The 22,383-nt window shown below is 38.2% G+C and overlaps 1 protein-coding gene across 16 annotated transcripts in view; it reads left to right on the top strand.

The window, feature by feature from the left end:
- The window catches only part of CLHC1 (clathrin heavy chain linker domain containing 1), a 51,662-nt gene that overhangs the window by 23,765 nt on the left and 5,514 nt on the right, over positions 1-22,383 (top strand). For 13 of the 16 annotated variants that reach the window (XM_003984007.4, XM_045054231.1, XM_045054225.1 and 10 more), the window contains 4 exons: positions 1,146-1,320; positions 8,097-8,299; positions 14,757-14,936; positions 16,712-17,024. In XM_003984007.4, the coding sequence (XP_003984056.1) occupies positions 1,146-1,320; positions 8,097-8,299; positions 14,757-14,936; positions 16,712-16,908 (755 nt within the window). In that variant the 3' untranslated portion in view covers positions 16,909-17,024. Of the gene's footprint in view, positions 1-1,145; positions 1,321-8,096; positions 8,300-14,756; positions 14,937-16,172; positions 16,605-16,711; positions 17,025-22,383 lie in introns of those variants that run through there. The other 3 variants (XR_006595577.1, XR_006595576.1, XM_045054227.1) reach the window with 3 other exon arrangements.

Genomic DNA, 22,383 nt, shown 5'->3' with positions numbered 1-22,383 from the left:
ACTCATGTGGAATTTAAGAAACAAAACAGATGAACATGGGGGAAGGGATAAAAAAGAGAGGGAAGCAAACCATGAGACACTTTACTATAGAGAACAAACTGAGGGTTGTTGGAGGGAGGTGGGCAGGGGATGGGCTAAATGGGTGATGGGTATTAAGGAGGGCACTTCTTGTGATGAGCACTGGGTGTTATTTGTAAGTGATGAATCACTAAATTCTACACCTGAAATCATTTTTACCATATGTGTTAACTACCTAGAATTTAAAATAATAACTTGAAATAAAAATAAACAGACCAATAAATAAAGTCAGTGTCTTCTAGGCAACATATACTTGGATTCTACTTTTTTTATACACTCCGACAATCTTTGCCTTTCAATTGGAGTGTTTAGATCACTTATATTTAATGTGATTGTTGACATGGTTGAGTTTTATTGGTTTTCTATTTTTCTTATCTCTTCTTTGTTACTGTTTTTCCCTCTTTTTCTGCCTTCTTTTGGATTAGTTGAATTTTTTCATGATTCCATTTTTCTCCTTTGCTCATTATAAGCTGTAACTCCTTGTTGTTTTATTTTGGTTGTTGCTTTAAGGTTTATAGATCATAACTTTTACTTCTCATACTCTACCCTTATGTGATGTTATACCACTTTATGTATTATATAAAACAGTATGCTTCTAAATACTTACATTCATAGGATGTACCATTTCTGGTCTTTATTCCTTCGTGTAGATTCATATTTCTATCTGGTATTATTTTCCTTCTGCTTGAAAGACTACTTTTAACATCTCTTACAGTGGTCTGCTGGTGGTATATTCTTTGAACTTTTAAAAGTTCCATGTGGAGGCTCTTAGGGAGATTACATTGCATATTTCTCTCCTACCTTCTAGGTGGCTATTGGCAACTTTTGGCATTCCTTGATTAGAGACACATCATTCTAATCTCTGCCTCTGTTTTCATATAGCATGTAATATTTAGTTATTACCCACAATGAAAGTTTAATCCATAAGCATTAGTTAAACATTATCAGTACATAATTGTAGACTGAAATTTTTTGAAAATGCAAAGAGATGAAAGTAATAATATGAAGTAAGAAAAAGCAAACTGTTACTTAAAGTATTCAACTCAAAACTTTTCTTCTCTCTGTAGCTGTTGGAAAAATTAGAGGAAAGCCTTTTCCATTACTCTTATTTTTTGAGGCCATCTTTAGCACAAGTCATGCATGCAGACGTCCTATTGATGCAGAGCTGACCCTGGAAGGAATCCAATGTGGATTATCTGAAAAACGTTTAGATTTAGTTATCAATTGGGTCACTCAGGAAAGGTAAGCCAAATTAAGCTTTTGACTTAATTTTGATATATGGTTAATGAGGTTGTTCTCAAGATTTCAGTAGTTTTTTATCAGCACATTATCCTGAACAATTAATCCTTCAGAGACGATTTACTAAACATTCATGGAGTAACGGGGCCTAGTCACATAAACCCAGATCAGGATTTGAGTAATAGTTGTTCATGGGATTATTCATGACCCATGAATTCATCAGTCAGGACAGAAAAGGATTTATCAGTATCATGCTACTGAGAGGGATAAGGCAGGAACTTGGATCCAGAGAGGTTATGGTTACATGTGAAGGATATACCTAGGAGAAAACTTATAAGCAGGATGGATGTGGACCCATGTTGCATTTAGAATATATAAACCAGGGGCGCCTGGGTGTCTCAGTCCATTAAGCATCCTTTTGATCTTGGCTCAGGTCATGACATCCTGGTTCATGGGATTGATCCTGGTGTCGGGCTCCATGGTGAGTGTGGAGCCTACTTGAGATTCTCTCTCCCTTTCTCTCTGCCCCTCCCCATCCCTCTCTTTGTCTCTCTCTCTTTCAAAATAAATAAACATTAAAAAAAAAAAAAAAAGAACATATACACCAGCAAGGACAGGCAGGAAATGCTTCTTGGAGTTGGATTTCAGTATAGGTAGGCAGATTTGTACTAGAGCTCCCTTAGGTTGGATTCCTATAACCAAAGCCTCAGACATGATTGATAGAAGGTGGGCTTCTCAAGAAAACCCTATAAGGGAGTGAGTGAAGCAAAATAGGAAAGAGTGTGTGTATGTTCGGGAAGCCAAGAAAGGTTGTGATCTTAGGCAAGTTCTAGTCTTGGTCTTATTTGTAGAGGGATGGCTCTGGAGCATAAACCACACCAAAGAGCTGCCCCCTTTGAGGCAAGGGATCAGTCTTTTGTACCTCTCTGTTAGTCTCTATTAGGGCTATAGGCTGCCTGGATGGGGCATCACTTCCTAGGCCTGGTGGCTCCCATCAGCAAAGGGCAATATGCTACAGAAGGGAGGGACATGTGAGCCACTGACAGCCAGCATCCAGAGGGGAAGGGTATGCTGTCTCAGTAATGAGGATCCGGGCAGAACATTAAATCAGCATCTACTGTAGTCAACCATTTGCACAACACAAATGTATTTTCTTCTCACTTTAATTTCATTCCATCTAGGCACAACTTCTCTAGGATTCTGTGGTTAAAATTCTGGGGGAAACTTAGAAGGGTTAGTAGAATGAACTATATATAGCCCTTGTCATGACAATTGATCATAGGGCTATAATTTGGTTTTTACACCTTTATGGAGATAGAATTTATGTACAATAATCTCTACATATTTAAAGTGTACAATATGATGAGTTTTTAGAAAGCATTATGGGGATATAACTGACATTATAAATTGCACATATTTATAGTGTACAGTTTGACAAGTTTTGACATATGTATACACCCATGAAATCATCACCACAGTCAAGATAATCAACCTCATTCCAACCCCCACCACCATTTCCAGGTAACCACTGATCTGCTTTCTGTCACCTTAGATGAGGTTTCATTTTCTAGAATTTTATATAAATGGAATTATACATTATGTATTCTTTTTTTCTTGTTCTGCCTCTTTTGCTTTAGTTGAGATTCATCCACATTAATTATTACTCCTCTTTCTCCTCTATCATCCATTTTATATTCTTCTCACTCTGTTGGTCTTAATGGCTTGTCTGGTAGGATGACTGTGGTTTCCATGCCTTTATCAAACCATGATTATTGATTTACCCACTAATAGTTTTTAACTGGCCCGGGACTACCCAGCAATATCCCAGTAGATCATCTACCACCTGTAACAAGCAACCATATACTTAAGATTCCAAAGTAGGCACTTAAGATTCCAAAAGTGCCTACTGAGTCCTGCTAAAGTTGGAGTGTTTATCCAGAGAACACCAATGACTTTAGAATTAGAACAGCTCATCATGAACTGGATTCTGACAGGAACACCAAGTCATGAGGTCAGGTGGGCTCAGAGAGTCCATCTAAAATCAGGTACGGTGAAGATAGTGCTCAAGCAGATCCAGAGTACACAAGTTAGCTTCAGGAATAGGTGGCCCAGAACTCATGTCAACTACCACCAACTGACCAACACAACTTCCACAGCTCACACCTAAAGCCTCATGCAGTGGTGGGGGTGACCTAAGACCAGCAGGCAAGGAAGAAAAAAACCCAAACTTGGTTCATGAATGGTTCAGGTTGTGTCCAGGTGATGCCAGCTTGTCGCTCCATCTTTTGGAGACATAGTAACATCCTTCAGGATGGAATGTACACTTTAAACTAGTGATGATTGTATAGTATATCTCCAGTACGTAGAACACTTGGGTCTGGGAGATAAAAGAGTGGCTCTGCTCAGCTGATTCCCCAGTAACCCACTTGGTGGAATCAAGGTTCTCTAGAGAAACAGAATCAATAGGATATATATACATACACCCATGAAGAAATTGGCTCCTGTGAATATGGAGGCTGATAAGTCTTAAGATCCACAGTCAGCAAGCTAGAGACCCAAGAGAGCTGCCAATGGTGTAAGTTTCAGGCTGCTCAAGACCCAAGAAGAGCCAATGTTTCTTTTTGAGTCCAAAGGTAGGAAAAGACTGATGTCCCAGCTAAGCAGTCAGGCAGGAGGAGTTCCGCTTTATATGAAAGAGGGTCAGCCTTTTTTGTACCCTCCAGGCCATCAACTGATGGGATGAGAGCTATCCACATTCATAGCAATCTGCTTTATTCAGTCTACTGATTCAAATGTTACTCTCTTTCAAATACATCCTCATGGACTCACACAGAGTAATATATGACTAAATATCTGGGCACTCTATGAGCCAGTCAGGATGACACATAAAATTCTCATGCCTGCAAATTTAGGTTCTGTGAGTCATAGTCAACTTTGGTTATCATGAAAAGGTAAGATTGTTGTTACATAACAAGGCAGAGAGGAATATGTTTGGCCCTCAGGTTCCCTATTCCCTTAAAGAGAGCGTGATAATTGGATTTGAGTGCATGTCATTTACTGATAGACTACTCCTCGAGAAATATATAAGTGAAGGAGTGAGATGGGATAGGGAAGCGGAAAGAACCAAGCTACGATGTGAACTCAGGTTAAAATCTAGTATTAGCTAGTATTACAGGGGGAGGACTATGGAACATAAATCCTGCCAGACTTGCTTCTTTTTGAATTATGGTACTGACCTTTTGTATTCCTTACTAATCAGTTGTCAGCTCTACACTACTGGGGGGTTGAAAGATAAGCATAATTTTCTGAGCAAGGTAGCTAGTCAGCTTAGGGCAACAGCTGGGGAAGGCTGTTCTCTGGGGAAGGCAACAGCTGTGAGCTGTTAGTAGTCAGCCGGGGAAGAGTCACTGGTCCAGTAAAGGGGACTAAAACAGTGTCTGCCTATTTATGAAGATCAAGCTACTTTTGCTGGGTCTGGTGGACATGGGTTGGGCTGTGAGTATTGGAAGGCAGAGTGAGGAAAGTCCTGTCATCTGTCTGGTAGCCACAGCCTGCTTATTTTTCAGTCTAAGGACTATGCTTGCTTGGTTCTGGATACATACAGATGTAGGCTACATATTAGAGAGTAGTTACAGTTCTCATATTTAAGAAGTATATCATAAGGGAGATGGAAGGACTAATGTAAGCACTCCCTAAATAACAAATTCATGATTTCTAAATGTCCCAGACTTAAAAATGGCAAGTTTGCATACTAGTGCCTACTGCCACCCATTTCAAATTCACCATTTCCCCTGCATGACACTGGGGAGTCCTAAACTGTCCTAGATTGATGGCCCTATTGTTTACCAGTGTAAAGTATCTTTTTCCCACCCCCTCTTGTTATGGCCTTCACTCACTGTTCACGTAATAGTTAATTCTGTTTTAGGAAACTTCTTCGTACATATACCCCTCTTTTTACCCTTTGCCTCTTTCTTTTTCTACCTGGTCCCACCTTCTACGCCCTCTACAGAAAGTACTTGTCAGGGAGCACTGGAAATTGTTCAGACATGAGAACACCATTAGAAATGGTGTTCATTAACTCCTGTTGTCTGGTGCAGAGACACATAAGACAAGATTAATTTCACCACATATACTGATTGTTCTTGGCCAATTCTACCTCTTAATTATAAGAATTTAAATTCTTCTGCAATTCCTTGACTGCATAAATTTGGAAAATACCACCACTCTTAAGGATCCTGAGATGATATAACAGAATACTGAAGGTAATTCACATTCTTTATTCTTAGCCTCTTTCCTCTGGTCTCTGACTCCAGTGACCTGGCCTCTACCATATGGCTACCTAAAAAGTTCTACAGTTCTTTCCTTGAAGCCCTGCACAGAGCCAGCCATAAAACAGCCTGGATTATAGACTAATCTTGGCTCTCGTAGTCATTCTTACCTGGGGAAAGTCTAATCACTTGACTCAGAAAGCCTAAACTTAAGAAATGTTTTGTTGGCATTGGCTCTCTAAATTGCAGATATTGCTCCCAGAAGAGGAAAATATCCTCTGAAATATTAACTTGACAAACCCAATCCTACAAAATAACAGTAAATAAATATGATGCATAGATTTAGTGATTGTATATTACCTTTATTTTGGCTTAAAAAAATCTACAATCTGGGGTGCCTGGGTGGCTCAGTCAGTTGAATGTCTGACTTTGGCTCAGGTCATGATCTCAAGGTTTGTGGGTTCAAGCCCCACTTTGGGCTCTGTGCTGACAGCTCAGAGCCTGGAGTCTGCTTTGGATTTTGTGTCTCCCACTCTCTCTCTGCCCTTCCCCAACTTGTGTCTTCTCTCTCTCTCTTTCTTTAAAATAAATAAACATTAAAAAAAATCTATAATCTGGTTTATAATCAAATATACCTTAGTTTACTAATGGAGTTAAGCACTTTATTTATTTATTTATTATTTATTTATTTATTTATTTATTTATTTATTTATTTATTTGTCATATATATTCTCCAGAGCCAGTCTAGAGATCCACTTTCAGAAGTCTTCTTAGAATTGGAAACAGGGATGGGAGAGCCAAGAAGGAGACTTTGAGAAAACAGAAAGAGGGATGTAATGAGGTGATTAAGGGCAAAACAGGGACAGAGGTTCCCAGTCTCATTTTCCAGTTGGGTACAGGGTGCTTGACTACCTCCCTTTCTCCAGGGCTAGAATCCCTGTTTTTTTCCCCCCCTTTTTTCTTCAGGGCCAGTTCCATTCTTTTGGGGCTTGACCCTCTTCCTCCCTTTCTTTTTTTTTAAATTTCTTTTTATTAAAAAAAAATTTTTTTTTAACCTTTATTTATTTTTGAGACAGAGAGAGACAAAGCATGAACGGGGGAGGGTCAGAGAGAGCGAGACACAAAATCCGAAACAGGCTCCAGGCTCCGAGCTGTCAGCACAGAGCCCAACGTGGGGCTCGAACTCATGGACTGCGAGATCACGACCTGAGCTGAAGTCTGACGCCCAACCGACTGAGCCACCCAGGCGCCCCCTCTTCCTCCCTTTCAATATGTATATATTTTTTAAATCATACATCATCCTTTTGGAAAATGATAAACCAGGACAAAGCAACCTTAGTCCTCAGCTCTGCCCTTCTCTCAGGTGGAACCACATCATGTTAGTGATGACCTCTTACAAAAATAAAATAATGGTATTGATGAGAAAGAAATACTATAATACTGGTATTATCATCTTGCTCTGGTTATACAGTCACTAAAATGACTGAAATAATTCCTTGTTCAGCCTTCGGAAACATCGTGGCTATAGCTACCAAAACCTATGTTTTGGTACTAAAATGTAAAAGTTAGGTAAATTGCTTATTAAATAATTGATTTATACTCAGAAGCTGCCTTTTGATTTCAGACACACTTCTCTTTGGCCACCCCAATAAACATGGCAGGCTTTATTTACTGAATTTTCAGTAAACACATTTTATAGGGATTTCAGGATTTTATTTGAATGTTACTGGTATTTTGTTACATGTGTACAGATATCAATATTATTACTGTTACTCTGTAGCTATTAATTTAAAATAAAACTAAAGCACAATGTCTGTACAACCAGTGATTGGAAGTGATATCTTAAATTATACCCAAATGTGTTTTGGCCTATGCTGATCATTTCTAGGTGGAGTTAATGTGCAGATGGTTCACTCCAGTTGTGTTTGAAGATGTGCATTGAAATGTGATGACAAGGGAAATTGGGACATCTTAAATCCTTTTTTACCCCTATTGTTTTTTATAATTCTGTAACAATTTAGAAAATAACACTGATGTCACACGTTTCTTGCAAACACTTGCAAGATCTGTCACTAATTTTGAGCTAAAATTTGTTGTCACTATCTTTAACCAACATTTAATGAATTATTGCATTCTGCAGGGTTTAAAATCTGTATTACTGCTGAGAACATTGAGATCCTCAATTATAAAATAATTTTTATTTACCTTGTTACTTTAAATTCCACCAGTCTTTTTTAGGAGAGTTTTAACCATGTTTGTAGATTTTTGAAAAAACTTGAGGTCGGTTTCACCAAAATGTCTCCTCCCTCTCCCCCACCACAAAAGAATATGTGATTATTTTTGTTTTTGTTAAATCTTGGATATGTTTAATTTCTCCTACATCGTCTATTAACTTGTAATTCTTACAGACCATGGAAAATCCAATTCTACTGTGCTGAATTTTAAAATATTTTATTCTCATCCACTCACCATGAGCTCTCTAAAGTATACCTATTGATCTGCTTGCTCTAGGCTCACATTTTCTGAGGAGGCTGGGGATGTCATTTATGATTATGGGGAGCAGGATACTTATAACAAGGCCAAGTGCCTGGCTTTAGCTCAGATGATCTACACTGAATGTGGCCTGCACAAGAAAGCTCTTCTTTGCCTATGTAAACAGGGTCAGATTCATGGGGCCATGGAATACATACAACAGTTCAAGGACTTTACTTCCGGTAAGTGAAAAAGCCTACTTATTGGTATGTATTCGAATTCTAGACTTTACTGGTAAGATCACACATGATAGTAGGCAATATTTTGGATTTACATTTTAAAGTCTATTTTACATATACTAATAAGTAGATTTTTATAATTTTTGGTGAAAACAGTTAAGCTAGAACTGATTGACTTTCATGCTAGACATTCAAATACATTAGTATTTCTTCACTACATAAACGTTTAGTAAACTGTGGAATCCTGAAACATACAATTTTTGTCTGTCTGTTTTTAACAAAAACCTAGCTTTTATTGAGAACCTAATATGTGCCAGAGTCTAGATATGTTCTCACACCCTTCTAGCCAGTCCTCACAGTTGTCCCATCAGGTAGTCATTGCTAGGCCTGTCGTACAAGTGGAGATGCTGAGATCCACAGAGGGAACACTGAGCTGAGGGAGTGAAGTTCACCAAGTCCTTGGTGCTAACGGAGGGTCCTGGGTAGCTGTGGCCAGCCCAGTCAGAGTGGTCTTTGCCTTAAGGTCAGTTGTTGCTGAGATCTTGTTTTTCTCCCATGTCTGGCAGAGGCATGAGGGACAGCCTCAGGCTGTCCTGAGGGGACGACCTGGCAGCCTTCAAGAAGGTAGATGTCTGGGTGTCTCTGCTTCTCTCCCTCTGAAGTACGCAGTTTATTTTGCAGATATTTTAGACCATGCTACTTAGAGAATTTTTTTTAAATAGCTGCACTTATTTGTTACATATGAGTGTATGTAAACTATGATATGAGCATTAAAAATGAAGAACTAGTAAAATAATGTTCATTTCAAAATTTTGAAACACTTAGGTTACAAGTAGGCAGTGATCTGAGAGCATTGTCAACCTTAGGGTAACTATAGTTGAATGAGCTGATCTCTTATGAACCTAGTTTAGCACTAACCTACGTGTACAGGCAGCCTGACCTCTCCCATATCCCAAGTCTATGTCTGAATTCTTATTTGCAGGCTCTGTACCCCAATTCTAAGAAGTTGCAAATAAGACAAACTACAGCACTTCTAGGTCATATTTTTCTGGGAAAGAGGATCATTTATGGCAGTTGAATCTGATTATTTTCAAACAATAAATTTAATTTTACTTAGCATCTATTTTTTAAAGTTATGAATTTCTTCATTTGTTATATTAACAGCACACTTGATACTATAGTTTGGCTTTTTACTTGCATTATCTTACTTAATACTTACATTAACTATAAAGTAGGTTTTGTTATTATCCCTGTTTTATAGATTAAAAAAAAAGCCTTCCACAGAGAGGCTAACTAAGGCTCAAAGAGGTAAGAAATTTGCCTACGTACACACAGCAACAGGATAGAATCTGGCATAGTAGGTTCTACTCAATATTTATTGAATGAATTAGATATTTTATTTTTATTATCTAAGTATACAGGTTCAGTTTCTGTTTTAAGTATTATTTTTCCACAGGTAAGAAATGATTACTCTAGAATGTATATTGACTGAAATGTGAATGAAGTTTCTGTTTTGCTTGCAAAATTTGCCTTGCATAAATGCATTGAAATGTGATTGACTCATTATTGTATTGTTCTGCTCCTGCATTATAATCTAAAATAATTATATGTTATTATAATAATTTAAGAAGTAATGACACTCTCTATAATTAGAACCTTGATATTTATCCTCAGAATTTATTTAGCACATCATAAGATGAAAATAATAACTTGAGAAAAAGTAGAAACCCTGAAAAATTGCTTTGCTTATTTTACTTTTTAATGGGAAACAACTACAGCTTTCCATGGTATCATGGGGCCTTGAGGGAAAGACTTAATTTTATACTTTCAGAAAAGAATGTTCTCAGATTTAGACTATCAGTTATACATTTACAAATTAAAAAACAAAAACCAAAACCACAACAAAACAAAAACAAAAATTGTAAGAAAGTTTTGTTCCAAAAGCATAAATCTGACTAAAGGAGCATCTGTTTTAGAAATAAAAATTATTCCACCCCCCAATAATATTTAGAATGAAACCTGAAATGATTTGTTTGTTCACCTTCCCCATTATCATTAAACAAGTGAATATACTTAAGTGGAAATTGGGTTATTCTAGATGTGAAGCTCTCAAACTTTTTGGTCTCAGGTTTCTTTTATTTACTTATTTATTTATTATGTTTATTTATTTTTGAAAGAGAGAGAGTGAGTGAGTGAGTGAGGAGGGGAAGGACAGCAAAAGGGAGACAAGAGGATTCGAAGTGGGCTCTGGCACTGAGAGCAGAAAGCCTGGTGAGGGGTTTGAACTCACAAACTGTGAGATCATGACCTGAACTGAAGTTGGATGTTTAAGCAACGGAGCCACCCATGCACCCCCTTTTACACTTTTAAAAAAGCACTGAACATCCCAAAGAGCTTATATTTATATAGGTTATATCTGTTGATATTTATCCTATTAGAAATTAAAACAGAAAATTTTAAAATATTTATTCATTTAAAGAAAACAACAACAAACCCACCGCATGTTATCATAATAAAATATTTTTTATAAGAAATAACTTTTCCTTGGGGCGCCTGGGTGGTGCAGTTGGTTAAGCGTCTGACTCTTGATTGCAGTTCAAGTCATCATGTCAAGGTTTCATGAGCTTGAGCCCCGCATCCAGCTCTGTGCTGACAGTGGGGAGCCTGCTTGGGATACTCTCTCTCTCCCCCTCTCTCTGTCCCTCCCATACATGCACGTGCTCTCTCTCCAAAATAAATAAATATACTTTAAAAAACAAAAAAACTTTCCAAAACCAAGGAATTTCATGAAAAGAGTTGCATTTTCTACATTTTTGCAAATCTCTACAGTATCTGGATTACTATAAGATAGCTGGCTTCCCATATCTGCTCCTGTATTCAGTCTGTTGTAAGACTACATGTCATATAGTCTTTGGAAAACACCACTGTATATTTGTGAGAGAATGGGAATGAAAAAGGCAAATAACAGCTTAGTATTTTTATGAACATAGTTTGGACTTTATAAACCCTAGACCATATTTTGAGAACCATTGCTCTAGATGTTCGTGAGTTAAACATCTATCACACTTGGCATATCGGCCTTTATAATCATATTAAAACAGAATATCCATGAAAGGGGAACCCTCTTGCAATGTTGGTGGGAATGCAAATGGCAGCAGCCACTTTGGAGAACAGTATGGAGATTTCTCAAAAAGTTAAAAATAGGGACATCTGGCTCAGTCAGTTAAGCGTCAACTCTTGGTTTCAGCTCAGGTCATGATCTCACAGTTCGTGAGTTCAAGCCCTGCATTGGGCTCTGCACTGACAGCACAAAACCTGCATGGTATTCTCTCTCTCCCTCTCTCCCTGCCCATCCCCTGCTCACACACACATGCACTCTCTCTCTCAAAATAAATTAATAAACTTAAAAAAAAAGTTAAAAATAGAACTACCCTATGATCTAGCGATTGCACTGCTAGGTATTTACCCAAAGGATTAAAAAAATACAAATTTGAAGGGATATATGCACCCTGGTGTTTATTGTAGCATTGTCAACAATAGCCAAGCTATGGAGAGAGCCCAAATGTCCAGACTGATGATGAATGGATAAAGATATGATATATATACACAATGGAATATTAGTCATCCAAAAGAATGAAATCTTGTCATTTGCAATGACATGGATAGAGCTAAAATGTATTATGCTAAAGAAATAGAGAAAGACAAATACCATATGATTTCACTCATATCTGGAATTTAAGAAACAAAACAGATGAACATATGGGAGGGAGAGAAACCATGAGAGACTTAATGATAGAGAACAAACTGAAGGCTGATGGGGGGTGGGGAATGAGCTAGATGAGTGATGGGCTCTAGGGAGAGCACTTGTTAGAATGAGCACTGGGTGTTGTATGCAAATGATGAATCACTGAATTCTATTCCTGAAACCAATATTTCACTGTATGTTAGCTAAGTAAAATGTAAATAAAAATTTGGAGAAAAACCCCAAGAACATCCATGAGATAAAAATTGATTAATAACCTGTCAAACTAAGAAATGATGAAATGAATTCCAAACCATGGTAAGCAGAGGAGAAAGGTCATAGGATTTGAATTTGTGTTCCTTTGAACTAGTCAGAGGCCATATCTTGTACATACTTAAGTAAATAGTGGTTAATTAATCAATTCAAGGAGAGGGGAATTTGAATGCCTGATTGAATGAAACAGCAAAATGTGTGAGTTACGAAATGCTGGTGGCTGGGGGATGCTATGTAAATAGCTTCACCTTAGTGAAGGCCAGTTTGACCCAAATCATAAACTTCTTCTACCTCTTCTCTAGGGAAATTAAAAAAAAAAATTGTTTGACTTTATTGATACAGAATTATATTCTGCTATTCCTTGCTTATTCTTTTATCATTTATCTCTCTTTTATTTATGTGTGTATGTGCATGTGTGTGTATATGTACATACATACAGTGCATCACACATATACTTATTGTTTTGGAGGAGCATTGCTAAAGATTGGAAGGTCATGGACTTGGGTGGATTAGATGAACTTCGTTCTCCTTTATATCATGTGTATAATTCTGGGAAAATTAACTTCTCTAAGCCTGTTTCCTCACTTTTAATGTGAGAATAATAATATCTCACTTATACTGAATATTAAATGCAGTGATTTGATATATGTAAGTTCCTAGTACAGTAAATATGTGTTTAATAAATACTAGATTATCTTATATTATCAGTCAAAAAATTGCAAATTATGTTTATGGTAGTTCTTTTTTTTCAACTTTTTTTTTTTTTTAATTTTTTTTTGGGACAGAGAGAGACAGAGCATGAACGGGGTAGGGGCAGAGAGAGAGGGAGACACAGAATCGGAAACAGGCTCCAGGCTCCGAGCCATCAGCCCAGAGCCTGATGCGGGGCTCGAACTCACGGACCGCGAGATCGTGACCTGGCTGAAGTCGGACGCTTAACCGACTGCACCACCCAGGCGCCCCGTTTATGGTAGTTCTTAAAAGGCTTTCAGGAATTATTCTGAGTACTACCTCTGTTGTGACCAAAGAATAATATTAAAAACATTTTTTTTTTTAATGCTTAATGTTAATTTTTGAGAGAGAGAGGGACAGACAGAGTGTGGGCTGGGGAGGAGGGGCAGAGTGAGAAGGAGACACAGAATCCAAAGCAAGCTCCAGGCTCTGAGCTGTCAGCACAGAGCCCCATGCGGGGCTTGCACCCATGAGCCATGAGATCATGACCTCAGACAAAGTCAGATGCTTAACCCACTGAGTCATCCAGGCACCCTGAGAAAGTAAATTTTTTACTTGAAAAATGTTAGTTAACACAAAGTTTATAAAGTTAAGAATGTAAATCATGGGGGTGCCTGAGTGGCTCAGTCGGTTAAGCGTCCGACTTCACCTCAGGTCATGATCTCATGGTTTGTGAGTTCGAGCCCCGCTGGGTCTCTGTGCTGACACCTCGGAGCCTGGAGCCTGCTTCAGATTCTGTGTCTCCCCCTCGCTCTCTGCCCCTCCCCCACTCACACTCTATCTCTCCCTCAAGAATAAATAAACATTAAAAAAAATTTTTGTAAATGTAAATCATAATTGTAGTATCAACTCAGTAGTTATCTAGTATATTAAACCATATGAAATATCCTTTTTTGTAGTAAAGCATGGTCAAATGTAGGCAACTTCATATGGCTCAGCTACTAGCTACTTGAACGGGCTAATGGCTTCTTAAAGTCTTCATTTTTGAGTTTCTAAAATAATATTTTTAGGAAAAAAATTACTGAGCCCCTTTTTCTGTACAAGGCACAGGAAGAAAGAAATTATACTCACTAGAAGTTGGCCCAAATATGAACAGCAAGATATAGACAAGCATAATCTTGTTAGATGGAACCTTAGAAATTGGATATGCTAACACTTTATTTTTTTAATGTTCATTTTTTTTGAGAGAGAGAGAGAGAGAGAGCAGGGAAGGGGCAGAGAAAGAGGGGGACAGGATCTGAAGTGGGTTCTGAGCTAACAGCAGAGAGCCCGATGTGGGGCTCGAGCTCAAAAACCGTGAGATCATGACCTGAGCTAAAGTCCGATACTTAACCAACTGAGCCACCCAGGAGCCCTAATGCTAGCACTTTTAAGATGCATAAACTGGGATCCAAAAGAATAAGGGACTGATGGAATTGTGGTTAGATCAGGTTTCCTGATTGCCAATCTGATTATTTCTATTCTACCACAGTTCTTTGATAATTTGTTTTCCTGGTAGTCCTTGCTGTAAGTAGTTTTCTTTCGTTTTTTGCTATGCTGAGCATGATTTTTTTTTCTTCTTGATTGGAGATAGTAGTGTTGAGTTCACTGAGGGCTTTGGAAGGATTGGAAAAAGAAATGTTGATTGGCAGGTATAGATATTAGCTGGTCCCAGTTTGTAGTTGATGTATCATATTAGGATGTTGAGACATAGTTTTTGAATTTTGCTTTCAGATGACCTGATGGACCTAATCAAGTTATGTCCTCACACTGAATTAATTCAGTGTCTCACTAGAGAATGGAACGGAAAACCACCATCTTTATCTTTTGGTCTTGCTATACTTCATCTGTTCTCTGTAGATATGAAAAAAGTTGGCATTAAGCTACTTCAAGACATAAGTAAAGGTGGGAAAGGTAAGTATAGTAAAATGTTGTTGTAGAAGAAAAAGTATTGGGTTATTTAGGGAAAGGTTCAAGATTATTACATTTGAGTTAACTCATTCTTCCTAAGAATTCCTTCTTGGCAGGAATTGACTTTAAGAGTTTATAAATGTAAAGACTACCGTGTCAATAATAGTCTGTTAACAATAGTATTTTTTTTTAATTTTTTAATGTTTATTTATTTTTGAGAGAGAGAGAGAGAGAGAGACAGAGTGTGAGTGGGGAAGGAGTAGAGAGAGAGGGAGACACAGAATCTGAAACAGGCTCCAGGCTCTGTGCTGTCAGCATAGAGCTCGATGTGGGGCTGGAACTCATGAACTGCAAGATCATGACCTGAGCCAAAGTAGGACACCCAACCAACTGAGCCACCCAGGCGCCCCAATAGTATTTATTTCTTGAGGGAATTACAAAGAAGAGAGAATCTTAGTGAAGATTTAGGGGAACATTTTAATAATTATATTAGCTAACACTACTCTAAAAACTTTACATATATTAATAAATATATTTAATAACTTTTTATATATTTTAAGTGTTATTTAGACATAATCTTTTTTAAAAAAGTATTTATTTTGAGAGAGAGAGACTGTAAGCAGGGGAGGAGAGAGAGAATCCCAAGCAGGCTCTGTGCTCTTAGTGCAGAGCCCAACAAGGGGCTTGAACTCACAAACCATGAGATCATGACCTAAGCCACAATTAAGCACTGGACACTTAACCTACTGAGCCACCCAGGTGCCCTTGGAAATAATCTTTCTATATTTTAATCTTAAACTAAATATATATGTACATGTCATTTACATATGATATTTACTCTGAACATAACTCTGTAGTAGGGTCAAGAATTACTAATGAAATCTCATTTTTTCTTTCCTTTCTCTAATATAGGAACTTGAGCAGACAATTTGATTTTAAATTACTACATGGGGTTTAAGAATGAATAGCAGATTACATTAAAACATATTTGGGAAGATAATTTTGAAATTATAGATATCAATTAAATTATTTTATTTGGCAGAGTTATGGTAGAAATAAAATAATAGTGATGACAATGTTTTAAAAAGATCTTTCATTAAGTATCATAAGTAATGCAGGTAATAGATAAGAAATGAGTTCCCTAAATAAATATATTCCAAGGGGGTCACTGTAATTGATCTTCAAAAGCAAATAATCTCCTTAGTTTTATTTAATAAACTCATTCTTTTATATCCTTAGAAAAAATATTTGTTACAGAAGCCCCGTCATTAAGAGGTCTCTCTCTATCAGAGATAAGATGGAGGGTTTACCGAAGAGGTTTTTAAACACTTGGGTCAGCACTACGAGGGAATTTATCAAAGAATTTGAAGGATCATGAAAACTAGACCTGTAAGCCCTCAATTACATGATAGTGTCTAATGGTACCTTGTAGACTCTGAATAAGGCTGAGCCCTCATTCTTCATTTTCTAAGCTCCCTTCCTTGTAACATTCAATATCTGCTAGCCTTACCAAGAAGGAGATGAGTAAAGGTGTGGGAATGTGAGACATGGTAGAAGGTTGAAGTGAGGCATGAAAAGGTTCATGAAAAAGCAGAAGAAACTAACACTTGATTACTCACCATGAGTTGGATGAAGCACTCCACATTAAACTTATAGGAATCAGGTTTAATAGTAAGTGAGTTGAAATGATATCCCTTTCTATTTTTGAAGAATTGCTAAATATGGATTTTCAAATAAGAATAGGCGACATACTATAATATTATAATTTTTTTCCTTAGGTATAGTCGAACATCTTATGATAAATGATCCATTTTGCTCATTAGAAAACTGGCAAGAAGTAGCAAATATATGTTTACAGAATGGCTTTGACAAATTATCTCGTGACATCATGTCCATTCTTCGGTCTCAGGCTGGAGTTACAGAAATTTCTCAAGAAGATGATACAGTCAACTTAATGGAACATGTTTTTTGGTAGTGCTACCTCTTAACCAGTTGAGGGAGCTTGTATAACATTTTATGTGTGTTGGTTGGACAAACTGATTTTGGCATAACTAACTTATAAATAAATCCAAAGTGTGAAGCTCTCAGAAATCATGCTGCTCTTATTATGTTGACATTTAGATTTGTCCTTGAAACATTCAGACTGTTGCTTTCTTTTTCTCCATATGGTCATTTCTTATATTGAATCTTGATAAAATCCAAGAATATAACTCAGTTTAGGTATGTACTTCTATCTAAGGGCATAAGCTAACATCTAGATATATTCTTTTCTGGTGATCAAATTTCATAGTAAGAACTGGAGAAGGTGTGGGTAGTATCCTGTCAGACTAATTTCCCAAATATTGAATGCTATGAGCCTGATTTTTAACAAGAAAGACAGGATGTCATTTTGAGGTTGGACTCACTGGTGAAATCCTAAGTATAGTAATTTTGTACTACTGACTTAAAGATGTGTCCCATGCTTTGGTCAATGTAAATGGCAAATGTTAGGCTTCTACCCTAAAAGTTGGGAATCCTAGCATGTTCTTACCTAGAGAGAAGACCAGCCAAATTTTCATGGATGTAGACCTGAGATACCTGTAGGTATGGAACATATGTCATAGGTGGTTTGGGATGATTTCAAATGTCTGAGTAAAGTATTTGTTGGAATACTCAGGTTGTGTCATGGACAGGTAGGATATTCAACATATTTAGTGATCCACATGGCATGGGCACCATGAGTCAAACAGAACAGATCCTCAGCTAATCTTAACAGCTTTCAGCCCTTATGCCACGGCAGAGCATACCAGCTAAATGTCAGCCTTGATCATGGAACTTGGTAACAGTGAGCTGCTATGAGATGGAGTAGGAGTAAAAAGTCAAGCTTCTTTCCCCTCCTAAATTTAAATTGAATGTCTGTTTTTTTACTCTATAGTTGAAAGAATATGAACTTGGAATCAGGTAGCCTTGTATTTAAATTCTGGTCTTACCTCTTCCTCTTGGTAAAATACGGGCGGTAATATTCCTCCAAAGGTTTGTCATGAAGGTTAGTGACATGTGTGTATAATAGAAGTATATAACATAATAGAGGAATTTTGCAGAAGGTAACTGTTATTTCTATGTAATAGGTCCCAGAAATATATGTTCCTCTGCTTGGCTTAAACTTACTAAATCCCACATATCTATCTGTCTTTATTTGTATAATTATCCTTCTTTGGTGTATTTGATAATACTGACGTACCTTATTCCTAAAGTAAGTGATCTGTCTGTGCTAGGGTTTCTTGGCTTATCTTATAAATCCAGAGGGTACTGGCTACATTCTCAGTTTTTCCATATATTGCTAAACACAGTAATGCATAATTATAATTGAGTTTTCTAAAACAATATTTTTTAAAGTAATATATGTACATAATTTAAAAAGCAATGTATTACTAAAAGGCTTACAGTAACTAATAATATTTTGATTTCTGGCCATCACATTAGCTGTGATTTTTGAAAAGAAAAGATGAAGGATGGAAAAAAGAAAGGGAAAGAGAAAAGGCATTTCAGCAGCATTGATTTTTTATTTTTTAAAAAATTTTGAATGTTTATTTTTGGCAGCATTGATTTTTAATATACCAACGAAACCTTTTTTCTTTGAGACTTGTATAATTGATAGAAAGCTATTATGTGTCCATTGACAGAACTTAGGGGAAAAAAAGTATCCCTGAAAGCCAGGAGGATGAAGTAGGAACTTAAATGTGGAAAAAGCTTGGAACAGCAGCTGTTGTTGTTACTGTTAATTTTGCTTTTATTTTAAAATGTTTTTCCTCCACTCATTATTGTTCCTCCTCTGTTTAACATTACCTGCGGCAGTTTTCCCAAGGAATGCAAAACTTGTCAAGTGAATATAAATCAAAATGTCTAGAGATGGAGTTGGGAGGAAGAGCAAGAAAGAATATGAAGTCAAGTGGGGGGAGGAGGAGGAGTGGAGCTGTGAGCTACAAAAGGTTTGGAAGCAGTCGGAGCCTCTTGTAGGCTGCACTGAAGAGATGCATAACATGAGCCTCTTGACAGGACCCTGCATGCGAGACCAGCTCTACCACAATCTGGCTTTGTGTCCTTTTCTTCATAAGTTTATTTTGACTAGATAATTCCTCTTATCATTTATAACTCAAAAATTCTGTAATTCTGCAAAGGTACAAATGATTCCCCAGTACTTTGTGACCTTTTGCGTAAATTTGAAATACCAAGCAAGATAGATTCAACATCAGAATCAATAACACATACTGAATACCTACTTTGTGTATGGTCTCTGCTATCAAAATTACAGCTTCAGGGGAGACACAGCTGTATCTTTTACTTTATTTTACTTTTAAAAATAATAATTCCTCAGTATCATCTAATATACACTCCATATTCAAATTTCACCAACTGCTTAAAAATACCTTTTTATAGTTTATTTGTTCTAATTAGGATCTAAACAAGGTTTGTGTGTTCTGTTTGGTTATTGTATCTCCGTATCTAGAGTATGCCTCCCCCCTCACCCTTTTTTCTCTCTCTATTGAATGGTTGGACTGGGTGGTTGTTACCAAAAATGTTCCACCTGCTAGATTTGTCTGACTGCTATTTGACCTTAAGGTATTACTTTATTTGTTATTCTATTTCCCATATTTCCTATAAATGGAAGTTAGTTCTAAAGACTTGAGGAAGATGGTGGCGTAGGATAACTCTGGGTTCACCGCATCCTGCTGATCACTTAGATTCCACCCACACCTGCCTAAATAACCCAGAAAACCGCCAGAGGACTAGCAGAATGGATTCTCCGGAGCCAAGTGCAGACGAGAGGCCCACGGAAGAGGGTAGGAAGGCCCGAGAGGCAGTGCGCGCTACATGGACTGGCGGGAGGGAGCCTGGGCGGAGGGGCAGCCCGCCGGCCAGGCGGAGCCCCCGAGTCTGGCTTGCAAAAGCAGAGGGGCCCGATGGAGTGTGTTCGGACAGCAAGCAGGACTTAACATCTGGAAGGTTATAAGTTAACAGCTCTGCTCAGAGAGCGGGAGGGCTGGAGGACAACGGGAGGGAGAGTTGTTGAGCCCCAGAGGACAGAGCTCAGTTTGGCAGGGAACAAAGGCGCTCACCAGGGCCATCTCCCTCGCCCATCCCCCAGCCAAAATCCCAAAGGGAACCAGTTCCTGTCAGGGAACTTGCTTGCACCATGCAAACACCCAGTGCTGTGCTTCTGCGGATCCATCCCTCCGGCAGCGGGTCTGACTCCCTCCTGGTGCCGCAGGGCCCCTCCCGAAGCAGATCACTGAAGGAAAAGCGAGGTGAGCCTGCCCCTCCTGCACCTGTGCACCTTGCCGATCCACCCCAGCTAATACGCCAGATCCCCAGCACCACAAGCCTGGCAGTGTGCAAGTAGCCCAGACGGGCCACCCCACCCCACCCCACAGTGAATCCCACCCCTAGGAGAGGGGAAGAGAAGGTACACACCAGTCTGACTGTGGCCCCAGCGGTGGGCTGGGGACAGACATCAGGTCTGACTGTGGCCCCACCCACCAATGCAAGTTATTCAAGACAGCACAGGGGAAGTGCCCTGCAGTTCCACACCACTCCAGGGACTATCCAAAATGATGAAATGGAAGAATTCCCCTCAAAAGAAACTCCAGGAAATAGCGACAGCTAACGAACTGATCAAAAACGATTTAAACAATGTAACAGAAAGTGAATTTAGAATAATAGTCATAAAATTAATCACTGGGCTTGAAAACAGTATAGAGGACAGCAGAGAATCTATTGCTACAGAGATCAAGGGACTAAGGAACAGCCAGGAGGCGCTAAAAAATGCTATTAATGAGCTGCAAAATAAAATGGAGGCGACCATAGCTCGGATTGAAGAGGAAGAGGAGGGAATAGGTGAACTAGAAGATAAAATTATGGAAAAAGAAGAAGCTGAGAAAAAGATTAAAAAATCCAGGAGTATGAGGGGAAAATTAGAGAACTAAGTGATGCACTAAAGAGAAATAATCTACGCATAATTGGTATTCCAGAGGAGGAAGAGAGAGGGAAAGGTGCTGAAGGTGTACTTGAAGAAATAATAGCTGAGAACTTCCCTGATCTGGGGAAGGAAAAAGACATTGAAATCCAAGAGGCACAGAGAACTCCCTTCAGACGTAACTTGAATCGATCTTCTGCACGACATATCATAGTGAAACTGGCAAAATGCAAGGATAAAGAGAAAATTCTGAAAGCAGCTAGGGATAAACGTGCTCTAACATATAAAGGGAGACTGATAAGACTCGTGACGGATCTCTCTACTGAAACTTGGCAGGCCAGAAAGGAATGGCAGGAAATCTTCAATGTGATGAACAGAAAAAATATGCAGCCAAGAATCCTTTATCCAGCAAATCTGTCATTTAGAAGAGAAGGAGAGATAAAGGTCTTCCCAAACAAACAAAAACTGGAGGAATTCATCACCACTAAACCAGCCCTACAAGAGATCCTAAGGGGGATCCTGTGAGACAAAGTACCAGAGACATCGCTACAAGCATGGAACCTACAGACATCACAATGACTCTAAACCCATATTTTTCTATAATAACACTGAATGTAAATGGACTAAATGTGCCATCCAAAAGACATAGGGTATCAGAATGGATAAAAAAAACCAAGACCCATCTATTTGCTGTCTACAAGAGACTCATTTTAGACCTGCGGACGCCTTCAGATTGAAAGTGAGGGGATGGAGAACTATTTATCATGCTACTGGAAGTCAAAAGAAAGCTGGAGTAGCCATACTTATATCAGACAAACTAGACTTTAAATTAAAGGCTGTAAGAAGAGATGAAGAAGGGCATTATGTAATAATTACAGGGTGTATCCATCAGGAAGAGCTAACAATTATAAATGTATATGCACCGAATACGGGAGCCCCCAAATATATGAAACAATTACTCACAAACATAAGCAACCTTACTGATAAGATTACTTCTTACTGATAAGAAGTAATTGCAGGGGGCTTTAATACTTCACTTACAACAATGGATAGATCATCTAGACACATGGTCAATAAAAAAACAAGGGCCCTGAATGATACATTGGATCAGATGGACTTGACAGATAGACTTAGAACTCTGCATCCCAAAGCAACAGAATATTCTTTCTTCTCGAGTGCACAAGAAACATTCTCCAAGATAGATCACATACTGGGTCACAAAACAGCCCTTCATAAGTATACAAGAATTGAGATCATACCATGCATACTTTCAGACCACAATGCTATGAAGCTTGAAATCAACCACAGGAAAAAGTCTGCAAAACCTCCAAAAGCGTGGAGGTTAAAGAACACCCTACTAAAGAATGAGTGGGTCAACCAGGCAATTAGAGAAGAAATTAAAAAATATATGGAAACAAATGAAAATGAAAATACAACAATCCAAACACTTTGGGATGCAGTGAAGGCAGTCCTAAGAGGAAAATACATTGCAATCCA

Source organism: Felis catus, chromosome A3 (assembly GCF_018350175.1).
Source record: "Felis catus isolate Fca126 chromosome A3, F.catus_Fca126_mat1.0, whole genome shotgun sequence".
NCBI classification, from domain to species: Eukaryota; Metazoa; Chordata; class Mammalia; order Carnivora; family Felidae; genus Felis; species Felis catus.
Note: the sequence above shows the minus strand (reverse complement) of the source record. Positions and strands in the feature narration are given on the sequence as shown.